At 37.0% G+C, this 25,669-nt stretch overlaps 1 protein-coding gene across 6 annotated transcripts in view; it reads left to right on the forward strand.

The window, feature by feature from the left end:
• Window positions 1–25,669, forward strand: part of TPK1 (thiamin pyrophosphokinase 1) — a 325,993-nt gene that overhangs the window by 60,806 nt on the left and 239,518 nt on the right. For all 6 annotated transcript variants that reach the window (XM_032401396.1, XM_032401394.1, XM_032401393.1 and 3 more), the window contains exon 3: window positions 2,415–2,486. In XM_032401396.1, coding sequence (XP_032257287.1) covers window positions 2,415–2,486 — 72 coding nt within the window. The remainder of the gene's footprint in view (window positions 1–2,414; window positions 2,487–25,669) is intronic.

Consider the following 25,669-nt stretch of genomic DNA (forward strand, 5'->3'; position numbering starts at 1 on the left):
CCCCCCCCCCCCCCCCCCCCCCCCGCTCAGGATTCTGTTGTTAAGAAGAGAAGGAATAGGCTGAGGCAGTTATGGTCTCTGCCACAATCACACAGTAATGCGGCCCAAAGGAGCATCCTGGATTCCCTTTACCTCTTGATAAGTGATTTTGCCAATTCTCAAACCTCCTGTCATCACCGTTTTAACTTGTTTATGCCTCCTCCTGCTTACCCTCTCCAGAATTAGTGGGAAAAGTCCTGAAATTAGAGATGGACCAGATGATGTCCTCTAATTGCTAGTGAACTCCAAATGAATTTGTAGTTTTAAAATTGTGGACTGTCACCTTCCGTAATCCACTTCTTACAGTGGTTGTTTTGAAATGGTTCACATTGTACTCTTAATTCCATATTCTCACTTTGGTTTTGTTTACTTACAAATAAATCAGCCATACTCCACCTCTGCCTCGGTGCTGTGTGTCTCTGTATGTCTTCATGTACCTCCATCTCAACTGATTTTCATCCATAGGATGTAAGTCTGAGGAGGGCCGCAAGCTCAGTGGTGCCTGAACAGGAGTATTTTGTGCTCTATAAATGCCTGCTAAATGAATGAATGAATCCCAGCCTTTCTTCCTCTTCTCTTCAGAATATAAGATTGTTTCTGTATTTAAAGAATCTTCTCTTGACTTAGCTGCCATTTTCCCTTCATTTCTCACAGTTCACTTTTTATTTTTTAACAAGCGGCATTCTCCTCCTGGTTTACTAACTCCTTGTTCTCTTCTCTGTCTTGAGGCTCCCTCTGTGACTTTTCAGATTTTGCTTTGAGATTTCCCCTCCTCAATGGCCTTTTCTGGTTGTTCAGTCTCTATGACCTCTCTAGAGCACGCTGTGTTATTGACAGCGCGTTCTGGGAAATACCCTCTTCCTTCTTGTGCCTTTCTCATTTTTCCTTCTGCATTTCCTTTGTTGATGTCCTTCAGCTCTGTAGTGGTGAGCCAAACAGTATGATGTTGCTTTCCTCCTTTGTTCTTTTGTGTCTGCCCCTTCTTTGCAATATCTCAGCTGCTAGGCTGCTCTTTGACCTTGGCTATTATTTCTGTATGCATGATTACCAAATAGACACAAATTGCTTTTAGTACTCATTTCTGCATCCCTTTTAAATACTTCCTGGGTGCCTCAACTTAAACTCCTCTATTTAAACAGTATGTCTGAAATCTGGGATGCTGGTCCCTGTCTTGGTTTCCTGTCATTAGGGCATTGCTTCTGAAACTACATGCTGGTAACCCTAATGGTGAAGGATAGCAATTTCCTGTGTGGTGTTTTCCTTGTCTGGACTGCCCCTCCCTTTATTCTTTCCACCTTCTTTTTTTTCCTTTTAAGATCAAGTTCAGAAATCTGCATTTCACAAAGATTTCTAGGGTGACATGAGACCTTACTGACTCTCTGGGCTTTGAACTCCTGCCACACTCATCTGTGTATTACCTGGTCCTCTTCATGTACTTGTGTTGTATTGTATTGTAGAATAAATTCTCTTTATTATAAATGTTTTGTCTCACAGATACTCTGTAATCTTACTCCTCTTTGTACTCTGAGTGCCTCCTATGTAATCAGCACCTAAGAGTGTGTGCTATGGATGATGGCATCCCCTTTTCATTTCCTTATCTTGTTCCATTTCTAACACTGAGATTGCTTAAAAAATTAATTTTTCTTATCACCAAACAAATATTTCTCTTCCATAAATGAAATGGAGCGCTTGGACTGAGCTGAATGACAGGTTTTCAACAGCCTGATTGCATTTTGCTTTGCACTATTTTTAGTACATTATAAAGGGCTTACAATGACTGTTGGAGAAGAAACTTTTCTCTGTCTTTTGAGTGTCTTCATCTTTTGAGTGCCATCTAAAAACGTGGAGTAAAAGAGTCATGAAAAGAGCTAGTGGGATTCTGTGCATACCAAAGTTTGTATGGGGAGGAAAGAGATACGGAGTAGGAGAGAGAAAATGAATAAATGAGAATGAGTGTGAAAACGCGTGCCCTCCAGGCCCCACTACTTGGTAAATAATGTCAGGATGATGTTGGACCAGCCAGATGGAAGACTAGTTGTGTCAAAGGGGTGGATATCTCATAAGGATGAGAATTCATTTTAAGAACATTTTTGCTCCTCATCCCCTACAAAAAGAAGCTTACCCAATTGTTTTTATGATAAATTGTTTTTATAATCAATTCCTCAGCAATATAGTAATTTGGACAGACATATTGGATGAAGTAGATCAGTTAAAGTATGTTGTCCTTTAAAATTAAAGTATGAGAAATTAGTTGTAGTTGAAATTTAGCTCTGTGGAGATTGAAAATCTGGATTAGTGTAGTGTGATTCCAGACTCAAATGAGGGGAACAGAGGACTCTGTTTACCTACTTATTTTACTTCTTTTATTTCCATAGGGAAGTTGAAATACTGCCTTGTGGTTCTGAATCAGCCTCTGGACAAATGTGTTCGTCATCTTTGGAGCAAAGGTAATCTTAGCATTTATATTTCTTTACTTTCTTAATCGATTTAGGACTAATATGACTATTAAATATTCCAGAATATAACTACAATACCAAAAAGTGGAACTTATAATGAAGTGATACAATTATTGAATTATCAGAAGAATGGATCTGCTCTGTTAAGTAGTTTCTATGGGTGGTTTCCACAGGATGGATCCCCCAAGGACAGAATTACAATGTAGCATCACTATGCGTTATTTCATATATCAGCTATGGGGATGTTAATCCTGAGTACTCACTAAGTGTTTGTTGAAGTGTAAATAGTTTTGGCACCAGCAACAATAAAAAGCATCCTCAAGCCTCACTCATCCTAGTATCCAGCAATAAGATATCTGCAGGGTGACCAGATTTACAAAAAAAAAAAAAAAGACTAACAGTATATTAGGATCTCAAGGGATGCTGAAAAATGTAAACATGCAGTAGTTTTGCAGAATTAATACTTTTGTGAGTTTTCCTGTAAGAAACAGACTTTATTAACTTTTTTACATTATTCTTTGATTTTTATACCGTTAGCTCTAGGCAAGAAAATAGTATTAAATATCATTTACTGTTTTGAACCTCTGCTCTTCCATGAAATCTTGAGCTTTTTTCAAAGGGATACTTCTTTTAAGGTTAGCAATGTAAATTTTAAGCCAAATTAGACAGGCAGAAGAATGTGATTCTTGATATATTGATGCATATTCCAGATGATTCTCTCTTATTGCAGAATTCTTTTGTATCCTCTGCATCAAGGCTATATGTCTTAGAATGCAAATCTGTTATGTCAATAAGCTCACATCTGTGGACAGAGGTAGTTGTGATACTAGGGGGAATAGATCATTATGGATGATTTTGTATAATGAATTTTTCTTGTCCTATGGGTGATTACCATGAAAACACTTTATTCTAAATTTAGCTATCTTTATGTTAGCCAACTGAAAATGTCACGTTATTATTGCACTGAAAGTTGGAAAGCTATTTAACCAGTAACTTCTAGAACTTCTCACTTGCTTGTAATTAGGTGGTTATTCAGGTGCCATCAGAGAGGTCATTTTGTTGTCACATCAGTGCCTAGTGCTGTGTCTAGCACATAATTGCTTAGAAATTACAACCAGTGAAAGTGAATTTAATATGACTTACATTCCTAAAAAATACCAAAATAAACTGATTAGGTACATCCTTTTTATCTGAACTCATTACCAGGTTTTATTATATTTTTAGGATAGTGTGTGAACAGCTGTGTTTTATTGCACATCTTAAAAATAGACAAAATAATCATTGATGGGAACGACTGGAAACCTTGGGTAGGGAAAACTACATCTAGGAAGTCTCATTTTGGAGGGTGAAGGATCCCATTTTGTCCATAGTGTGAAACAATGTAGATTTTTGAGCTGACTGAAGTTTCTGATTGCATTTGTTTCCTGCAGTGAATTGGATTTGAAAAAGTTTCATACCGGACATACACCAACTATTTATTTGATTTGCATAAAAAAATGAACAGTAGGCCAGTCTGTAATACATAGAACTAAAAATATTTAAATGTGACATGGACTGCAATGGTTAGATAAATCTCGTTTCCAAAATAACTTTTCTCTTTAGGTTATTGAAATGTACTTTCATATATATGTCCAGGATAATTCTTGGCTCTCTGGAGCCATTAACCATTATAAAAAGTGGATCTGTTCATAACTACTGAGGAAAGGTAGAATAGGAGTTTTGTGATTCTCACAACAGAAGCTGTGATTTTTTTTTTGTTTGTACTGTCCTGTTTTGTGTTGTTCTTCTTCCAAATAAAACTTAAAAAAAAAGAAGAAGAAGAAGGTATTGGGCGACTGAATGGCTCAGTCGGTTAAGTGTCCAACTTTTGGTTTTGGCTCAGGTCATGATCTCAGGGTTGTGAGATTGAGCCCTGGGCGGAGCTCCACACTCCTCGGGAAGTCGGCTTGAGATTCTCTCTCCGTCTCCCTCTGCCTCTTCCCTCATGTGTATGCATGCACCCCGTCTCTCTAAAATAAACCTTTTTTAAAAAAAAACTGGATATTAAGGAGGGCACTTGTTATGATGAGCACTGGGTGTTGTATGAATCACTGAATTCTACTCCTGAAACCGATATTGCACCGTATATTAACTAACTAGAATTTAAATAAAAATTTGAAAAGAGAAAACAAAAACAACCCAACAAATAAAAGTAAAAAAAGAAATATAGGGAGACTTGAGCTTGAGTTGCCGATGTTAACAAAAGAGAGAGGCCTAGAAAAAACTGTAGGGCAGCGTGGAGGGCCTGGGACGGAAGACGGCGTTGCAGCTTGGGATTTCAGCAAGTAAGTGCCGGAAGCAGCCTTGCTGGCTACTCTTTGTCCTGTATGTGTGTCATTTTCTGTAAGTTTCTGTAACAAGTCTGAAGATTTGTGAAGAATGGAAAACAAGGGGCGAAATCCAGACTATTATATCAAAACAAAGACAAAATTTGGAGTCTGCTGCACAGTGTCAGTCTTTTATATAATATCAATCATTTAACTTCAATCTATGCTAAGGACTTCTGGCAAGTAGGGATTTCCTGAGATTCCCTTAAGGGGAAAGACTATTTTGAAGGTTTATTTATTAGTTTTGCCCTGCAACGTTTATATGACATATTATGCAATTTATTTTAAATGACTGAAGAAGGGATTCAAGGGAGATTAAAAGTAGAGAAGTTTTTAAATGTATTTTCTCTTTAATACCTCATGAAGTTTCAGTGATTTTCTTGGTCCTTTTATTTTTTTTAAGATTTTTAAAAATTTATTTATTTGACAAAGAGATAGCACAAATAGGCAGAGCGGCAGGCAGAGGGAAAGGGAGAAGCAGGCTCTCTGCTGAGCAGGGAGCCCGATGCGGGGCTTTCTTGGTCTTTTTTTTTTTTTTTTTTTTTTAAGATTTTATTTATTTATTCATGAGAGACAGAGAGAGAGAGGCAGAGGGAGAAGCAGGCTCCCAAGGAGCAGAGAGCCCGATGTGGGACTCGATCCCAGTACCCTGGGATCATGGCCTGAGCCGAAGGCAGACGCTTAACCATCTGAGCCACCCAGGCACCCTTTCTTGGTCCTTTTAATCCCTACCTGTCCCAGCAGTTTGTATACTCGATTTAATCTGGAGATATAAAATAATTACAGAGGTAGGTAGATAGATGAAAAGCCAGAACCGTAGCTAGTATCTAACTTTTCTGTAACTGTCAGAGGTTACTGGCATTTGTAAATGGATATTGCCTTCAGATTTCTTAACTATTTTTTTTTTTTGAATCAGACTTTCTCTTTCAGTAAATGTCTTTCTCATCCTGAAATATGTGATAAGTGAAGAAAAATAGGGAAGTCTGTGTTTGAAGAATTCTGCTTATTTCTTTTGTAGATCAGTTATTCTCCACTTGGGGTCACCATGCTTACCAGGATCTCCAAAGGTAGTAGGAGAGATCTGAGTTACATAAAAAAATAAAAAATTAAAAAAATTAAAAAAAATCTGACATTCACTTACCTGGGGTGAGGTTTTAGATGGACCATATATCAGGTTTCTAGGAGTTTGACTTATTAAAGTGTATCTTCATTTTTAATGTGAGTTCATGGCTTTTCTCTGTCTTTTCCATTTGATCCGTAGAACATGGTGACCATGCAAATTAGATTATGAATAGATTATCAGATTACAGTGATGCCAGGTGCTTATCTACAGTGTGACACTCTTTTCCTCTAAAAGGAGTTTTCTTCACTTGATTTCTTTCTTTTTCAGTTCTCTGGTAAAAAACCTTAAGATCATGCCAGGGTGTGGGCACCATACTCCGGTTCATTGCCAATGAGGCTTTAAGACATAAAACATCTGACAAATCGGGCAGGTCTTTGAGGTTAAAAGGACACCCATGCAGCATACGTGAATCAAAATAGAAACAAGGTCTTTGAATTTATAACATCAGTGTTTTTCCCTTCTGGTTCATTGGTAATTAATGCTTGCTGAGGCCATTCTAGGTCAGGCATTGGGTCCAAAGCTGGGGATGTAATGGTCAGCTCTTAGTTGTGGCTGCAGTTAAGTTAGGGGAGCACAGACGTAGGTGCTTCCTCACAAAGGCAGGTCAGAGGCCTGGGAGCCACAGGTCCTTAAAATGAACTTGCTCATCCATGTTTGTTTGTTTGTTTGTTTGTTTGTTTTATTTTATTTATTTTGCGAGAGAGAGAGAGAGCGTGTGCACGAGAAGGGGGAGGGTTAGAGGGAGCAGCAGACTCCCAGCTGAGCAGGGAGCTGGACTTGGGACTAGATCCCGGGACTCCAGGATCATGACCTGAGCCAAAGGCAGTCGCTTAACCAACTGAGCCACCAGGCGCTCTCATCCATGTTTCTTAAGTAGCTGAAATTACCATAGTATTTGATTGACTATACTTTGGTCATGTCTGTATGCCTTTTACTTCCTTTTTTAAATAAAAACACCTTACATAAATCAGTTTTTAATAGAATCCTGACTTGCTCTTCTAATGAACTGATCTTGTGCTAGTAATTAGTACTGCCATCAGATTTAACTTTTAGATGATGTAGGAATCTGCTGTAAGGCACCTTGCTTCGAAAGTAGTTTTGTTGTATCAACCCTTTGCTTTATAAATTGTGTACTCCAGGACTCGGTAAGCTTCTTTTTACCTGGTTATTTGAGGTTAAGCTCAGCCAAAGTTAGCATATTTACATAAGATTCTTTTTTTTCTTTTTCTATTCCCATTTTTCTTTTCAGTGGAACCTCTACCTCATTTCTGGTATCTGGTGTGATTATTCTCCTAAAAATAAGAGAAATTGAATACATGCCATTTTTAGGGTGTAGATTGGTTGAATTGATTGGTTTGCTTTAGTATAACTTGGTATCACTGTTTTAATCTTATTACATCTGTTTGTATATTTTATCCCCGTTAGAGGGATTTCCGGGGAAACATGTTTTTTGATAATCATCTTAAAATTTTGAAATCACCTTAATGCTACTCTGACAGCTGACTCTGGAAGGGCCAGTCCTGGTCCATCTTTTTTTTTAAAGGAGTGTGTTTCTACATACACTACAGTTTTTTTTTCTCTCGGGCCTCCTCTCTCACAGCTATTTCTTCTTACGTGTTTAATGATTGATATGATAAAAACTGATATTTGTTATTTTCTTTTTTTTTGGATGACATAGATTTTTATTTATTTTTTTTGCCAACTTTCTCTCATCCTTTAAAGTTCAACGCCAGTGCTGTCTTGTGAAGGAAGCTCCCTTAGCTAGCCTCCATAGAGAGATCTTCTAGTATTTGTATTGTTTTTCTATTACTTTTAAATGTCACCTTATCCATCCTTGAGGATAAGCTCCTTGAAAATTGATACAAAATGCTTTGCTTGATGGTGTTTCCTCTTCTGCCCGTGAGAGTAGCCTGGGGGTAGTGATTGTAGGTCATGTTGGCAATTGCTGGAGGCCACTTTGATGCTATCTAGATCCTGGAAATACTCTTGCCCTGATGTGAACCCATTAGCAGGTGCATGCATATGGGATCTCTCTTGTTCTCTCTTCTGATTCATCTTCAGTCCTCAGCCTTGGTTGGATCCCTTTTCTACTTCTGCTAAACTTGAACACTATCATTCCTTTTTTTCCCCTCTACTCTCTGACTCCCAGATGCTTATTTGGTATTTCCTTGTACAATGAGTTAGAACTCATATTTTTATTAATCTCTTGTTCTTTCCACATTGCTCATGTGCAAATGTATTCCTTTTTTGCCTCTATGATTTTATGCCTTTGATGGTGGAGGTGCTAACAAATGCCATTGACTGTATTGTCTTTGTTCATTAAGTTATTATGGTAAGGTGCCTCTTCTATTATATACAAAGATAGAAAATTATGCAGTTCAGCAGTACTCCTATCTTTTGACATTAGTGTCTAAAGATATTTATCATATATTCTTATTTGTAATACTCATAAAGCTCCTTTAAAATAATTTTGTTGTGAGAACTGTAGATTAACTTTATTTTTGTGAATTATAAATGATTGTTTTTCTCTAGATTTCCATCTTTAATTATAGAGCTATGTGTGCATTATAAAAATTTAAAGCCTCACAGTTTTTAATGAAAAAATCAGTCCTTATAAGTATTTACTATTCTCTTTATTATTTGTTTTGTGCTTTATTTTTTCCTTTTTAATTATTTCCTATGAAATGATTTTCATAAGTATTTTGAAATACTCAGGGTAATAGATGAAATGTTACTAATAAAAAGGAAAATACCCCTGAAATGACAAGTGCCAGGCCATGTGACTCTGTATGGTTCATGGCAGGTAATGTAGGCATTTTAACTGCCTGTTTTACTTTATTGTTTATGCCATTTAGTTCTGTGTCCTAACAGGTCAGTTTTTTGTTTTTTTTGTTTTTTTGTTTTTTTTAAGATTTATCTATTTGAGAGAAAGAGTGTGCATGCACAGAGGGGAGGGGCAGAGGGAGAGGGGGAAGAGAGAAAGTCTTTAAGCAGACTCTGTGCTCAGCGGGGAGCCCCATGCTGGGCTCTATCCCAGGACCCTGAGATCACAACCTGAGCCTAAACCAAGAGTTGGTCGCTTAACTGACTGAGCCACCCAGGTGCCCCTAGTATGTCAGTTTTTAATATGACCAGAAAATGGCTTCCAGGTTAGCATGGCTACTTATGGTTTATATATAGAGAGAGAACTATTGATGTATGCTCCATGTTTAATTTAATACATACTTTTTTTTGCCTGATGTTAAGCCTCACTGGAGTGATCCTGAAATGTAGTTAAAGAGGAGTAAGAGCACCTTATTGATAGTTATCCTTCTCAGGAGCCTGAGCAGCAGCCTTCGTGCTGTGCTATCCTTAGTGAAACAGTCACAGGGAAAAAAAAGTCCCAACAGATTCTAGTTCTACACTAACTAGATGGTGGACTCCCGCCTAAAACCTAGAAAACATCAGTAGAACATCCTCTCTACATAGCTCTCCAGGGGCAAATGCGACATGTCGCGTTTCTTTTCTTTCGGTTCTTTAGATCAAAGTACTCAGGAGTTAGATGGCCTTCCCTGAATTGCAGACATTGTTCTGTTCAACAGCTCTTCCTAGCAATTTGTAATGAGAAATGAAGGTTTCTCTACGGTGGTTTTTCCTCTATTTCAGTTCAGTTTACAGCTAATCCATTTAGTGTGAAAGACTTCTGGAAGAACAGGCTGGGGAAGCAACCAGAGAAACATGATGAAGTTCACATTTTCTCCCACATTGTATTGTGTTGTGCCCTTCAGAATCTAGAAGCATTTATTTTTACCCGGGTTCTATTTTAAACCCTGTATACTGTTATGTGTTAGATAAGTACTAGTGTTTCTGTGTGTATTAAATGTCCAACTTTGTTTAGTGGCTTCTCCCTTGTAATAGGGTATTTCAAAGCCAGCTATATCTGGAGGTTTATTTAATCGACTGTAGATGAGTTGAACATTTCCACTGGTTAGTATTTGTGTACAATGGTAGATTAAAAAATAACTTGAACTTTTCTGTAGTATTAGTCTTTGGGGGAAGCTGAGGCTCTCTGAGCTTTTAGTTTTACAAGAGTATCTGCTTGGAGTCTTTGGAAAGAAGCTGCTACTGGGAGGCAGAAAAGATAGAGGGTGTAACCAATGGGTTCTTTACCTCACTAGGAGACAAATGTCTGAGAGAAAATCTGGTCCACATTCTTTGTATGTCTAGAGTTCACTTGTGATGTTTAGTCAACCTGAATGGGTAACAGAGGAGAAAACCTTAGGGCAAAACACTTGTTTAAGCTACTAGAAGAGGAACAGTATTGGGAGGAAATACTCTATTTTTGAACATGTTTAGTGGAACTAAACAGTGTGAATTGTTTGATTCATCTCATGGCAGAATCTCGATGGAAATGAAACAGTGATACCTTCTAGTAAGGCTTCCTTGCGATCTAAATAGTTACCATGAATTTAGTTTTTAGGAATAAGCTGGTTAAGACTACCTGGATGGGTAGAATAGCATGTACATTTTTGTCATTTGAGTATATCGAGGCAAAGACCTAGCAGATATGTTATCTGGGAAAATGCTAGGCTTTAGGGTATTTGGATTTTAGTTAGGATGATCTGAGAGGCATCTGTTCTAGTAATGAGTAGCTTAGTCATTAGACCTAAGAATCCTGTAATAGTTAAGCTTATCACAGTTTATTGAACTACCAAATTGACACCATTTGTGTCATTTTCTGTGCTCAGTGTTTCGCAGAACTTATGCTTCGAGCACATTTAAGCGAATATTGAGCCAAAGATCCGATGAGCAATTTGCATACTTTGTTCAGGTCCATTAAGTAGAACAGTTATATACAAGCTTTGGTCCCTGTAAATAAGGCTGGCAGAAAAGATCTGTCCCAGTCATACAGAAACATTTGGGAGACTACAAGAAGATTATTTAATATAGAAGACATTTTGGTATATTAGTGGCACAAAACAAAGTTAGCTTTTGTTTAATATGAGACCAGAGACCTATTTTACCATTCCCATCCCCAAGATGATGGTCCATTTCTATTGAATGAGATCTTTTATCATTCTGGTTATTATAATACAAATATTATCAGATACTTAAGACTTCTGTGTTATTTTCATTCCCAGGATTCCTTCTTATGCCTTTGTGTTGTTTTTATAACCATAATATCATAGAGAGTGTAGGGAATTTGTACCACAATTTCAGTACTTAATATTTGAAATACATTTGGAGCGTTCTCGGTGGCTCAGTCGGTTAAGTGTCTGACTCATGATGATCTCACCGGTTGTGAGATGGAGCCTCAGCTTGGGCTCTACACTCAGCGGGGAGTCTGCTTGAGATTCTCTCCCTCTCTCCCTCCCAACACTCGTGATCCTTCTCTCTGTCTAAAATAAATAAATCTTTAAGAAAATATTTGGAATATATTTATAAATCTTCTGCTATACTTCCTAATTCCGTGGTACTTTATATAAACTGCTGCACTTGATATTCTAAAGAAAGGTCATTTTTAAATATCAACTTTCACAGCATAACATTTTCTAATATGTTTACTGAAAGGCAAAAAAACCCCTCCATTACTTTGTTTTTTAATCCATATTTTTTTTAGCATGGTATGTGTCAAGCAATATACAAGGACTGGGATACCAGTGAGAAAGACACAGGCCCTTTTCTTAAAGTGCTTACAATCTAGTGTCTGATGTACCCATTCCCAATGTATATTCCAAATAGTCACTGTAAAGTGTATTATTGTGAGGGACTGATTTATTTTCCCCAAAATCATATGTTGAAGCCCCAGTATGATATTTGGAGATAGTGCCTTTAAAGAGGTAACTAAGATTAAATGAGGTCTTAGGTGGGGTAATGCAATAGGAGTGGTGTCCTTAGAAGAAGAAGAGACACCAGGGCTGGTGCTCTGAGAATAGGCCTTCGTGAGGACACAGTGAGAAAAGGTGCCCGTCTGCAAGCTGTGGGGAGAGGCCTCAGGACAAACCAGTGCTGCTCACACCTTAACTTTAGACCTCTAGTCTCCAGAACTGTAAGAAAATAAATTTCTATTGTTTAAGTCATCCAGTCTATGGTGTTTTGCTCTGGAAGCCCTAGCAATCTAATGCAGTTGTATTCAAGGCTTCTTGGCAAGTGGAGAACTGTTTTAACTCTTTGTTTTCTATAAAATAGCATTGATCTCAAAGGTCCTTTTTATTTGTGAGCCTGGTGCCAGGTGTTCTTATAGGCAGTCTTCATCTTACTGTAGTATGTTGTAGCTTCAATCCCTTACTGGTAGGCATTGAAATTCAATGCTGAATAGCCTCAGACTGATATTGGTCCTCCTTGTTTACAGAAGACATTTCAGTGACTTCAGAAAAACAGTGGAAATATCATATATATTAGATATGAATTTGATGGATATAAATAGATTTGGGAAATAAATTTTGGACACCTTAAACACAGGACAAAGTATAGATCAAATACAGCAAAACACAAATTTAAATAACTCAATTATCAATGATTATTTTGGGCATTAATTTATTACCCTGTATATATGTATTTGCTTTTATTATTAAACATCAATTAGAAAGTTTCTTTGCATTACTTTGGGACCATTATAAACCTCAATCTGGATATTTTGTAGGTCATTTGACCTCAAGGCCAACCTTAAATGGATTTTTTTTCCCTCCTCCTTCATCGGATGTAGTTTTTATAAGATGTGGCCTGTTTGCGGTATGGTGGCCAGCCCTTTTGCAATAGATTTGTTCATTGAGTAGTAAATAAGGAATTAAAAATCCCACCACGGGACTCTTGGTGAAACTGTTGGTATTAGGTAAGATCATCTAGGGATGGAAGGATGTTCTAGGTGAGGGAGACAGTAGTTTTTAAACAAAGACTTAAATGTGTTTATAAAGAAGGGTTGTTCCTGTGCATGCTTTATTTTGTTTTTATAGTTTTGTGTTTCTGACTTGATAACAGACATGTAATCAAGATTTTAAGTAATCTCTACAACCAATGCGGGGCCCAAACTCATAACCCCAAGATCAAGAGTTTCATGTTCCACTGACTGAGCCAGCCAGGTGCTCCCAGACATATAAATGTTTAAGATATGTTATTTGCTTTTTAATATGTACATTAGAAAAATACCTCCCCTTTCTTCACCCTCAATTCCTGCCACGTTAATAATATATATGTAACACTTGGGTGGTTTTTATGAAGTGAGTAGACTCACTGATGTAGCCATACTAGAAAAACGATTCAGCAGACTGTCCAAGGATGGTGAATGAAGTGGGTTAGTGAAATCAGCCGATATATTTGCCAAACTTTTATCTTTTAAAAGTTACCTGCCTCTTTCTTCTTTCTATGCAACTTAATAGTGAAAACGGGAAAAATACCAGTGATGGTTATTTCCTCCCAGTAAGTAATAAATGAATGACTGTAAGAATTGAGCATTATATAAAGTAGTTTATTTTAAATTCTTTCACCCTGCAGTTGAGATTTATTCTATATGTAAGTGGTCAATGTGTAAAACATATTTCAAGGTAGTGGATGTTAATGGAAGAATAATAGAATCATCCAGAATATTTGTTTCTGAGACTATGATTCTGCCATTAAATAAAAGTGTCTAAAAATGCACCTTCCCCTCCTGTACTCCATCATTTCCTTTAAGAACACAGGAGTATTTTGCTTGCTCAGTAATGTGATTATGTCTTTGGGATGTTCTTGGAAGTTCAAAACAAACGGTAGTGGATAAATAAGGTACATTGAATTTTTTTCAGCTGTCGGCAGCTTTTGGTTAGGTTAAAAAATAGATTGGTAATATTATGTTTCAGATGTACTTAACATTACCAGCCTGGATCATCCATTAGATATTTATTGAATGTATACCTTATTACTGGTTACAAACCCAATCTTTTTGCTTAATCATTAGTTCATACATCTTGTTTATAATGATGCATTTGGTAATTTTGGTCCTTTTCTTGGGGTTCCACTGGCACTCATTCATGATTCACAGGTTGTGCATTCTTCCTGTTCAGTAGCGTATAGACTATTGCAGAAATAAGAAAAGGGGCAATATCTTTGTACTGGCTGGAAATAGGCTGGATTTGTCACCTTGGAGGGAGGGAAAAAAATATAGACTAAAATGTGTATGGATATGAATGTGCATAGAAAATTTAGGGATCTTTTTTTTTTTTTAAATATTTATTTGACAGAGAGAGCAAGAGAGGGGACACAAGCAGGGGGAGTGGGAGAGGGAGAAGCAGGCTTCGGGCTGAGCAGGGAGCCCGATGCGGAACTCGATCCTGGGACCCTGGGATCATGACCTGAGCTGAAGGCAGATGCTTAACGACTGAGCCACCCAGGCGCCCCGAAAATTTAGGGATCTTGAGAAATAAAAATATGCCTTCAACAACTATGTATTTATTTAAATCAACAGATTTAATTGTTTTCTCTTATCCATATGGCTTATCCATGTCCATATGCTTAAATTCACCAGATTATCCTTTGCTTTGGTTATGTAGACAGGACTATTAGTTTTGTTTTTCCTTACCTTTTATTTTTATTAATATCACTTATTACTAAATCAAAAATGTCCTTGAGAAAATACACTTTTAATCATAACATTCAATAGGCCTTTGAGTACTATGTTCCAAAACTCTCACTGGGTGATAGGAATATTATCAGTTGTCATGATGTTACACGTGGAACACTGTTGCTAGTTTTTAAGGGACATTTTTTAGCAGAGACTTCCATAATAACTTGCATTCCGTGTGAGCCCTTTTTTATCTTGTCTTAGATAACCAAGCAAAAATATAACATGTGAGTGTTACAAGTTAGTCTAAAACTAGCATTTTTTTCCTAACCATAACAGAATTGTAAGCATGCTTTAATAACTTCCTAATATTTTCTTGGAGAGGGGGTGAATTGTTTATGTTCTCAGAGTATAACAAATCAAGATATATCTGCTTTCTATGTTTTAAATAAACAACACTCCTGGGGGCACCTGGGTGACTCAGTTGGTTAAGCATCTGCCTTCAGCTCAGGTCATGATCTCAGGGTCCTGGGATCCAGCCCTGTGCCTGGCTCCCGACTCAGTGGGGAGTCTGCTTCTCCCTCCCTCTACCTCTTCCCTGGCTTGTGTGCACTCTCTGGCTCTCTCAAAATAAAATCTTAAAAAAGAAAAGAAAAGAAACAGCATTCCTTTCCTGCACAGGAGAAAAATAAATAGAAAACATATGCAAACTTTTTTTTTTTTTTTGTAAATAGAGAGTGATTCTTTCATACTTAATAACGTTAAAGACATTACATATGTTTAGTTAAATGTGGTATAGAAATGGTTTGGAGGTTCTACTTGCAGAAAATGGTTTTTCTATCATGTCTATGACATCTGCTAATTCTCCATAAACACACAGCTATGAACTATCTTAGCTAAGTATAATCCTGAGGCCTTCTATGGTAATTGGGGGCATTAACATTCATTCAGTTAACAAAACTCTGACGTTGTGGTATGAATGTGTATGTTTTATTCTTTATTAGCCTCAACTGGCATTTAAGTTTCTGGAAGGAAGGTGGAGCCATGTAATATCTGTATTCCTTGTCAAAAAAACAAAAACAAAAATCAACTCTAGTTAAGGCAAATTTTGATGAACTGTGAATCTCAGCAAACTAGAAATTTTTTCTGCTAACCTTTGAGAAGTTGTGAATCCTAAATGTCACACTCCCAATCAGTATGAAAACAACTTGGTAAAGATTCCGTCCATTCTCCTATTTCTTTTATCTCTCCACTAATGAGACTCCATATCTTGAATGTTGTTGGTCTTGGTACTTGGAGATCTTTTGCCATTAAAGTGGGTTTCAATTATATTTACTATATGGTACTTATTATGTCAGGAACAGTCACTAATTATTTTATAAAGATTTTTAATACTTGTTAAACACTGGTACAAACTGGAAGTGTTTATGTATTACTTAATGAATATTTCTATTTCAGTGTAGTATAGATAACAGCTTCATTAGCGTTTCAACTTTAGAATTAATGTAAAATTTACTAGTGCCTACTGAGCGTTTTGGGTTTCTCCTAAACAATTTTATACTACCATACAGTTGTTGATGGTGTCTATTTTTCTTTTTAAATTTTGAAGTGAACTCATTGTAATTTCACCTGTTTTGTTTTGAATCAAAAGTAAAAGACAATGTATTCCTTGTGGTACATGGATGGTGTCACTTCAGTAAATTTAAGTAGTATTTTAAGCAAAAGTAAAAATTATTAATTGCATTTGTTTTTTCAGTTTAATGAATGATACCAACATAGTTCTGTAACTTAAGGCAAACCAATAAATATGTCAGCACAGTAATTGAAGAAACATTACGGAGATAAATATAACAAGTTATTTACAACTATGGAATAAAAAATTTTAAAATTGAATGAACTTAAAAATGTATATAGGAGAGCGTGTATCAGTGAATTTTTGGTTAATTACTTGTATTCTTTCTTTCTTGGATGTATCAAGACAGCCTTAACCTGATGTCTGATTGATGTTTGCTTCATCAGACTAGGAGGTTATTTTATTTGGTTAATTGGTTGCTGTCACCATCTTTATTTCGTTTGGCTTTTCCAAACTGCATTTTTAGCTTTGGTATCATAAGTAAAAATGAGGAAACACTGCTCCAAAACAAACTAATCCATGTTTACTACTTGTTTTCATCTTCTCATTACATCAGTAAAAAGATGTGTTTTTTAAAATTAATGAAATTGTTTGTTTTCTAATTGGCTTCAAATTTGCATGATTCTTGCCCATTTTTATTTCCTACCCTTGTTACTCGGAATGATTGAGATCTTTGGCACCTTTGATATAATAGATGATGATGGTACTTTAATTTTTTAAGCAGCTATTGGAAACTTTTTCAATAAATAACTATCATGTCAGTACTACTGAAGGAAACTAAAGAATTGGAAGACCTGTTTTTACCCAGGATTATTTAGTAATTAGGTCTGTAGATAACTGATATTGTAAAGGGAGAAATGCAAAAAATCAAAATTCCTGTGTCTGGATGAGTTGGAGAACATTTTTCAATTTCAAAAATTCCTTTATTTCTCTTTGTTTTATTTTCTCAGGGAAATGGCAACTTTCCTGAACAGATTTTACAAGGATGAGTGAACAAATGTTCCTTTGAGCTTTTGGAGATAAGCATTATATAGAAGCAAATAAAGTCCAGGGACTTTTCCTGAGATTTAAATTCATTAGCACAGCACAGACAGTGACCGTAAGAAAGAATCAAGGTTTTAAGTGGAAAAATTAATGTCAGAAATGGAGGCTGTATTTATTTTTCCCTTCAGTATTTCTCTGCTTCCAACTCCTTTGCCACCTCCAGCCGACACATAAAGCAATGCTTTTTAACTATATCACCTCCTCCCCAATTTTGCTTTATAACTATGCTTGTGGAACAGCAATAGATAATTTTAATTAAATGGTATAGATGTTTTTTCGAGGGGAAACTACATGTAATAGGATTGTTTTAGCTGCTAACTTTCACTATTGGATTAAGATTTGTTTTCTGTAGCTAACCTGATGCTAGCTCTATTATTCTTGGCCTGAAATACACTTTCCACTGGAAATTTCTGTATTTGTCTCTTAGCACATTTGGAACCACCTCATCTTTCTCTTAAAATCAGAACTGTGGGGGCGCCTGGGTGGCTCAGTGGGTTGGGCGTCAGCCTTCAGCTCAGGTCACGATCCTGGTGTCCTGGGATCGAGCCCCGCATCGGGCTCCGTGCTCAGCGGGGAGTCTGCTTCTCCCTCTCCTGCTCCCCCTGCTTGTGCTCTCTCTCTGAAATAAATAAACAAAAATCTTAAAAAAAAAAAAAAAAAAGTCAGAACTGTGGTTTTCACTCACTCTTAGAAACCGTCCTTAACCCAGCCCCTTCTTTTTATCAACCTTGGAGATGCATGTCAGGTGATGCTGGCTTCCTTTATAGTGTTGCCTTATTCTCAGCCATTCCTCTTTCTTGCCCCCAACTAACCTCTGGTAGGTACTAGTCCTGCCCTGCTTAGTTGCAGTTGGTCTGGGAATTAGCTGCCCACCTGTGATGATTTTCAGTTTCCCTCTCTCCTGTATACCATCTTCAGATGCATTTATTCTCCCTTTGCAGAAGCTTTGCAGATGGTACCATTGCCCACAGGATCAAGTTCCCGTTCCTTAGGCTTGTAGGCTTTTGTATTTAATGTCTCTTTACTCTCCTCACCCTTAGGTGTGCTGTCTTTACAAGTAGACTTTTAACTTTTTGACGGTAAGGTCTTTGACTTTTACCTCTTGAAAGTGTTCATGTAGCACCTTGCATGTTGTGGACCATTAGAGATGATAGAATCTCTGTTATTTGTCCCTCTGTCTGTCTGCTTGCCTTCCTGTCAGTCTGTCAGCCTGCCTCTGCTTCTCTGTCTATGCCCGTTTGTTTATTGGTGTCGCAGGTCCTACATTTCCCATTTGAGGAAAATGAGTCTGATGTCTCCTATCTATTTTATCTGACATCTTCCCCTATGCTTTTTTTTTTTTTTTTGTAGGCACATAAACTCAGTTTCTAGTCTTTTTCTAGATTTTCAAGATCTAACAACCAGTTTTTTCACATGATATCACGATGTTGCCTTTCTGGGTCCTTGATAACATGAGAGCTCTATATATTGTATGCCAACCAAGGAAAATTATCCTTGTAGAGTATACAGTATTTTAAAGAATTTAAAAAGTGGAAAGCAGATGAGTTCTTCATTATGTATATCGTTGTATTTCTGATTACCTTACATACAGTGAAAGTGATAAGTTAATACTACAAGTGATGGCAAAGTTGACCTAGAGCCATTGCTTTTTACGTTTAAACAACTAATCCACATATGATTTTGGCAGCTCACATAGGTTACTTCCGCCACCTGGAAGCATGTCCGGTCTCCATAGACACGGTGCAGTCACTTCAGAAGATACTGTTAGTTCATTCAACACTTAAACATAGGGTGGCCATTTGACCCAGTAGTTCCCCTCTGAGGTGTATCACACATGTCCACACAGAACCTGAATATGACTGTTCATAGCACCATTATTCAAACTAGCCAAAAGGTGGAAACAATCCTAATGCTCATTAACAGGTGAATGGAGAAAAAAAAGAGTGCTCTGTCCATACCCTGGAAAAATGTAGAGCCATAAAAAGGAATAAAATACTGATATCTGCTACAACATGGATGAACCTTGAAAGCAGTAAGCTAAATGAAAGAATCCAGACACAAGAGACCACATATTACAGAGTTTCATTCATATAAAATGTCCAGAACAGGTAAATCTACAGAAACTGAAAATATATTAGTGGATGCTTAGGGCTGAGGTATGGGAATTTAGGGAAGAATTACTTAAAAGGAATGGGGTTTCTTTTTAGAGGGATGAAAATATTCTAAAATTGATGGCAATGATGGTTACACAACTCTCTGTATATTCTAAAACCATTGAATTCTTTTTTTTTTTTTTTTTAAAGATTTTATTTATTTATTTGAGACAGAGAGAATGAGAGAGAGAGAGCACATGAGGGGGGGAGGGTCAGAGGGAGAAGCAGGCTCCCTGCCGAGCAGGGAGCCCGATGCGGGACTCGATCCCAGGACTCCAGGATCATGACCTGAGCCGAAGGCAGTCGCTTAACCAACTGAGCCACCCAGGCGCCCCTAAAACCATTGAATTCTTTAACAGTGTTGCCTTGGTAGGGGAAGTAAATCTCAGTGGTTACAAAAAATAATAGACATTAAGGTGTAATTTAATATCTTCTAATCTTTATTATTCTAATAACTTTTAATATTTGTCTTGATTAGGATGTTCCCTTTTCTTATGAGCTTTAATTATACCAAAATTTGTCTCACACTTCATCCTCACTTCTGGATATATTCATGCAGTTTGGGCTGGTGGTTCTGAAATTTAACATGCATCAGAGTTACTTGGCGGGTCCCAACTCAGCATTTCAGATTAATTACATCGGAGGTTGGCCTCAAGAATTTGCTTGACAGTTTTTAGGTCTTACAACAACATTTTTTTTTTTTTTTTTTTTTTTTGCACTTTTATTAGCTTCTGAGCTAATGGCCTTGGTAGAACTTAGGTTTTAGCTCTGCATGTCTCTTGTTCTGCTGTACTCTTACAGCATCTCTCTTTTACCAGTGAGAACATAGTGCTTTAGTGTTCTATTTGGTTTCCTTCTGTGAGCATGACTCTCCCCTCGTCTGCCTAATGGGCTTGATGTTTGAGTGAAAGGTTCTTATTTACTATCCAGCTTTTTAATCTTGATTTTCTTTAACGTTTGTAGCACTATTTTCTTTGCACGTCTGCCTTAGAAAGTTTAGAACCTTTATGCTGCACAAAATAAAATTTTTTGAATGGAAAAAAATGAAACTGTGACAAAGTGATACACTTAAGCTAGACACAAATGTCACTTAACATTTTTTGGTGTACTTTACTATTCTTAGTATTTGTTTTAATTCCCAGATTAAAGGCTGACTTCAGTTTGTTTTAATTAGAACATTCTCATTTGAAATGTTTTCAGTAGGTAAGCTTTATGTGGAAAAGTGTGACAAAGCATTCCTTATTAGCAAATTCTTGATAAGGAAACTGCTTTCGGAGGAAATTTATCTTCTTGATTTAAAACAAGCAAATAAAACATTTTCTGGAAAGGAAGTATTCTTAGAATCTGTCATCATAAAGTCCTTAAGCCTCTTGTCCAATGTTGAGAATTAGTAATGGTTCAAAATACTTATTAAACTAATAAATGAATGAGCCATCAGCTGGGAATTTGGCAGATTGCTGGGATTACAGATACGATGAGACCCTTGCCTTGAAGGGATTTAAAGTCTGGTAGTGTGCGTTGTAAATCAATCAGGGAGGATTTACTTAGTATCTGAGATTTTCCAGGGCTGTGTAAGATGCTTGAAGGGGGTCTGAGAGGCATAGAAGGAAGCCCTTGCCTTGGAGAGTTTTTAACCTGTATTGAGATGAGACCCAGCACAAGAAATAACCACCTGATCTATGTAGTATATTGTGTGGTGGTGACTATGCATGCTGTTGGAATTCAAAAAGGGACCTTGGGGATTGAGCTGGAGATGTGTGTGGATGCACACACATCAGGAGTTCATTGAAAAACAGCTGCAGGCAAAAATGTCATCTCTGATAATAAATTGCAAGGAGATCAAAAGTGATGTTTCAAAAAGGAAAAAAAACCCAGCTAGGTTGTAGAATTCTTTATTGTGCTGGCGTGGAAGGAGCAGCTGTTAGCTATCAAACTGAGGAATCATGATGAATGCCGGCCAGTGCAATGCCCCTCTCCTGCCTACTGTGTTGTTAGAGGCCATTTTACACTGGGCTTTGGCTGGCACCACAGAGTTTAGGGAACCGTCTGGAAGAGCAGAGAAACCTGGAACCCAAAAAACGGACAGCTTACTTAGAGTGTTTACAATGTTGGAATAAGTAATGCAGAATTTTATTTTATGAGCAAAGGTAGGAATATAATGAAAAATATAGTAATATAGAGAATATTAGAAGCAACCTAATACCTTGGGCTTATCTGCCACATTTGAGCATTAGAAAAAAATCTCAAGTCATTATGACTTTGGAAAACTTCCTTTTTTTTTTTTTTATTATGTTATGTTAATCACCATACATTACATCATTAGTTTTTGATGGAGTGTTCCATGATTCATTGTTTGCATATAACACCAGTGCTCTATGCAGTACGTGCCCTCTTTAATACCCATCACCAGGCTAACCCATCCCCCACCTCCCTCCCCTCTAGAACCCTCAGTTTGTTTCTCAGAGTCCATAGTCTCTCATGGTTCGTCTACCCCTCCAATTTCCCCCCCCCTTCATTTTTCCCTTCCTGCTATCTTCTTTATTTTTTTAACATATGATGTATTATTTGTTTCAGAGGTACAGGTCTGTGATTCAACAGTCTTACCCAATTCACAGCGCTCACCATAGCACATACCCTCCCCAATGTCCATCACCCAGCCACCCCATCCCTCCCACCCCCTACCACTCCAGCAACCCTCAGTTTGTTTCCTGAGATTAAGAATTCCTCATATCCGTGAGGTCATATGATACATGTCTTTCTCTGATTGACTTATTTCACTCAACATAATACCCTCCAGTTCCATCCACATCTATTTCTTTTTTTTTTTTTTTCTTTAATTTATTTGACACAGAGAGACAGCAAGAGAGGGAACACAAGCAGGGGGAGTAGGAGAGGGAGAAGCAGCCTTCCTGCCGAGCAGGGAGCCCGACGCGGGGCTCGATCCCAGGACCCTGAGATCATGACCTGAGCCGAAAGCAGATGCTTAATCAACTGAGCCAGCCAGGTGCCCCCACATCTATTTCTAATAGCTGTTCTGAGCCAAAATACTGGATTGTCTCTCTTTTATATAATGGTAACGGTAACCTAGACCTGTTCAGGGAATGCTGTGTGCCAAAGCATGGGCATTATATGCTTAAAACTCTTTGAATTTAATTTAAAAATTCCTTTTACCTTATAGGTGTTCTATGTATGTGTATTGAATTGTTAAATTTTTGTTGATAGTTTTATTGCACTAGCAATGGTCTTGTGACTTCAAATTTATGAGAACATGCCACTTAATTTAGGCAGATTTTTAAGTGGAGGCCATATGTTTGCTGAAGTGAATTAGTCAATAATTTATAAGTATGATGAGTATGTACATAATATATATTTGCCTTTTTTTACCTTATTCCAAAAATGATTTAATAAGGAAATTTAAACTTAACCTACTTTCCATCACTGATTAATTATGTATAAAATATTTCTTACCCATAAAGACGGTGTAATAATATTGGACCCTTATATCACATGCGGTAATATTTCCAAATGTATAAAAGACAAAAATGTAAAGAATAAAAATCTCTGAAGACAATCAGGGTATATGTGAATGTAGGGTGAGGGGAAAGTCCATCTTAAATAGGGATTGGAAACCCAGGGATTTAACAGATGGGCATTTTGACCATGTCAAAAACCTAGTAAATTTCTGTGGTTGGAGATATCATAAACAGTGTTAAAAGGAAAACAGATTTGGAATAATAAGTATAAAGAGATGATAGATAAAAGGTTTTATCTATAATATAAAGAGAACTCTTATGTAAATGAGTAAAGTATAAATAAAAACCAAATTTGTCAAAAAAAAATTTGCCAAGCTAAAAATAAGCGTTTTGGAAGAGAATGAATTCCAGTAAACCCCAAATATATGAAAAGGTGCTCAAATTCACTGTAGTTGAGGAACGCATGTTAACATAATGAGATGCCATATTATACTTACTAGAGTGGCAAAAATGAGAACAGTAGCTATTGTTGGATACATAGGAAATGGGATAATCTGATATTAGAGATGGGAACCATTATATGTTTTCTTTGCAAAGTAATCTGGTAATCTCTTAACATAAAAAGTACATGTCTCTTTAATTCTGCAGTTCCAACTATGACTCTCTCCCATAGAAACATGAACTATATATATGTGAAATATATATGTGAAAAATGTATGTACACATACATAGACATTTAATGCAGCACCTAAGAGAGGTAGAAAGCTGGAACACAAAGTGAATGCCTGTCCATAGTTGAATAGTATCATATATTATGGTGTATCTGTGTCATAGAATATTTTGCCACTTTGGAAAAAAAAAAATTAACTATGTTAGTTGCCTTGGAATTTCAGTGAGGTATAATTGAGAGAGAAGTAAAGCAAGATGCAAAAAAGTTCCAATTACATAATTCTATTTTTGTAGAAGTTAGTAAAGTCTCTATATTCATATTTTAGTGTATGTGTGTGAAAACTTACATCTGTTGATAAACATGGAGAAACATAGCCCTAGTATGTTTCTTGGACAGGGATTAAAGGAAGGGTATAAGGTGATATTTATGAGCAAAGAGAAAAGGAGAGACAGAAAACAAAAAATGAAAAGTGTAAAAATAGCATAAGTAAAACATGATAGGAACAAATTTATGTGTGTAAGTTTTGAGACATTTAGATAAATAGCATAAATGTATTCAAAAATAAAATTTTTAAAAAGTTGAGAACAATCTGAAAGAGGAAGGGTGCTGATATGTGTGCCAAAAGAATTGACCATAGACATCTCTTAGGGCTGGAAGTTATTGGCAGAACTATAATGCTGTTGTGAAAAATACCATTTGACAACTACAGAAAGCTTATCTTTAGTCTTAGAAAAAAAATTTTTTTGAGATTGATATACCCTTTTATATTGCAACTCTACATCTTCAGTTTATTGAATAGGAAAAAAACATTCAAAAATGGTTAATATACATTACTGGATTACTTCAATAAAGAAAAAGATAATGATAACACTGGAGTATGATACAGATACGTTCTGGATATAATGGCACACTGTATGAGGTGAGGTGTGTAATTTGAGAGAGGTCACAGAAGGCTTCCTGTAGGAAGCAGAGGAAGGATGATGTGTTCTAGGCAGAAAGGCATCAGAGAAGAAAGTGAGGAGTATTGGGGCGCCTGGGTGGCTCAGTTGGTTAAGCGACTGCCTTCGGCTCAGGTCATGATCCTGGAGTCCCGGGATCGAGTCCCGCATCGGGCTCCCGGCTCGGCAGGAGGCCTGCTTCTCCCTTTCCCACTCCCCCTGCTTGTGTTCCCTCTCTCGCTGTCTCTTTCTCTGCCAAATGAATAAATAAAATCTTTAAAAAAAAAAAAAAAAAAAGAAAGTGAGGAGTATGGATTTCTGTGTTAACTGCAAGGGAGCAAACCAATCAGCTAAGCAATAGATTGTAAATGGAAATTGCTCCATTTTGTTGACTCTAAGACTCCATCGATTGTAAGGTGCTTTATAATTATTTTATGTTCCACTCAGGAAGACCTGCTTATTAAACTACTTGTTACACATACAAACATTTATATCTCATGGTTTCTCTGGGTCCAGAATTCAAGAGCAATTGAGGCAGGTGGTTCTGGCTTAGGATCTCTTATGAGGGTTACCCTCAGATATTGGCCAGGAGGACAGTCATCTGAAGGCTTGACCGGGGCTGGGAAACCCACTTCCATGTTGGCTCCCTCACATGGCTGACAGGAGAATCCCACATGCCTCATGGAGATGTTTGTGTGTCTTTACAACATGAAAGTTACCTTTTCACAGAGTAATCCATGAACATGAGTGAGGAAGATTCTGTACTATCTTTTATGACCTAGTTTCAGAAATCACTTACCATTACTTCTGTATTATTCATTAGAAGTGAGTCACTAGATCCAGCCTACTTTCAATGGGAGAGAAATTAGACTCTACCTAGGAGCCTAAGGGGGGGCTCGATCCCAGGATGCTGAGATCATGACCTGAGCCGAAGCCAGACGTTTAACTCACTGAGTCACCCGGGTGCCCTCTGACCATTAAAGATTTGTAAATTATAATTTCTTTATCTTTGTTTAGTGTTCCATCTTTACAGTAAAACATAAATATCACATCTCAACCGTAGAAGCAGTTGTGCTTTTTGCTTATGAATTTAATTGTAACCAATCCTATTTTTCTCATTAGCTTTTGAGTTCTATAACTGAAGATTCTTATACTCTTGTGGTTTTCAAGAATGTTACCCTTGTAGTTGGGAAAGAAAGAACTTCTTTATCAATAATAGAACTTTTATATACACCATCTTGTAGATCCAGTTTTTGATGTGT

This window comes from Phoca vitulina, unplaced genomic scaffold, assembly GCF_004348235.1.
Source record: "Phoca vitulina isolate PV1807 unplaced genomic scaffold, GSC_HSeal_1.0 scaffold4, whole genome shotgun sequence".
In the NCBI taxonomy this organism is placed as follows: Eukaryota; Metazoa; Chordata; class Mammalia; order Carnivora; family Phocidae; genus Phoca; species Phoca vitulina.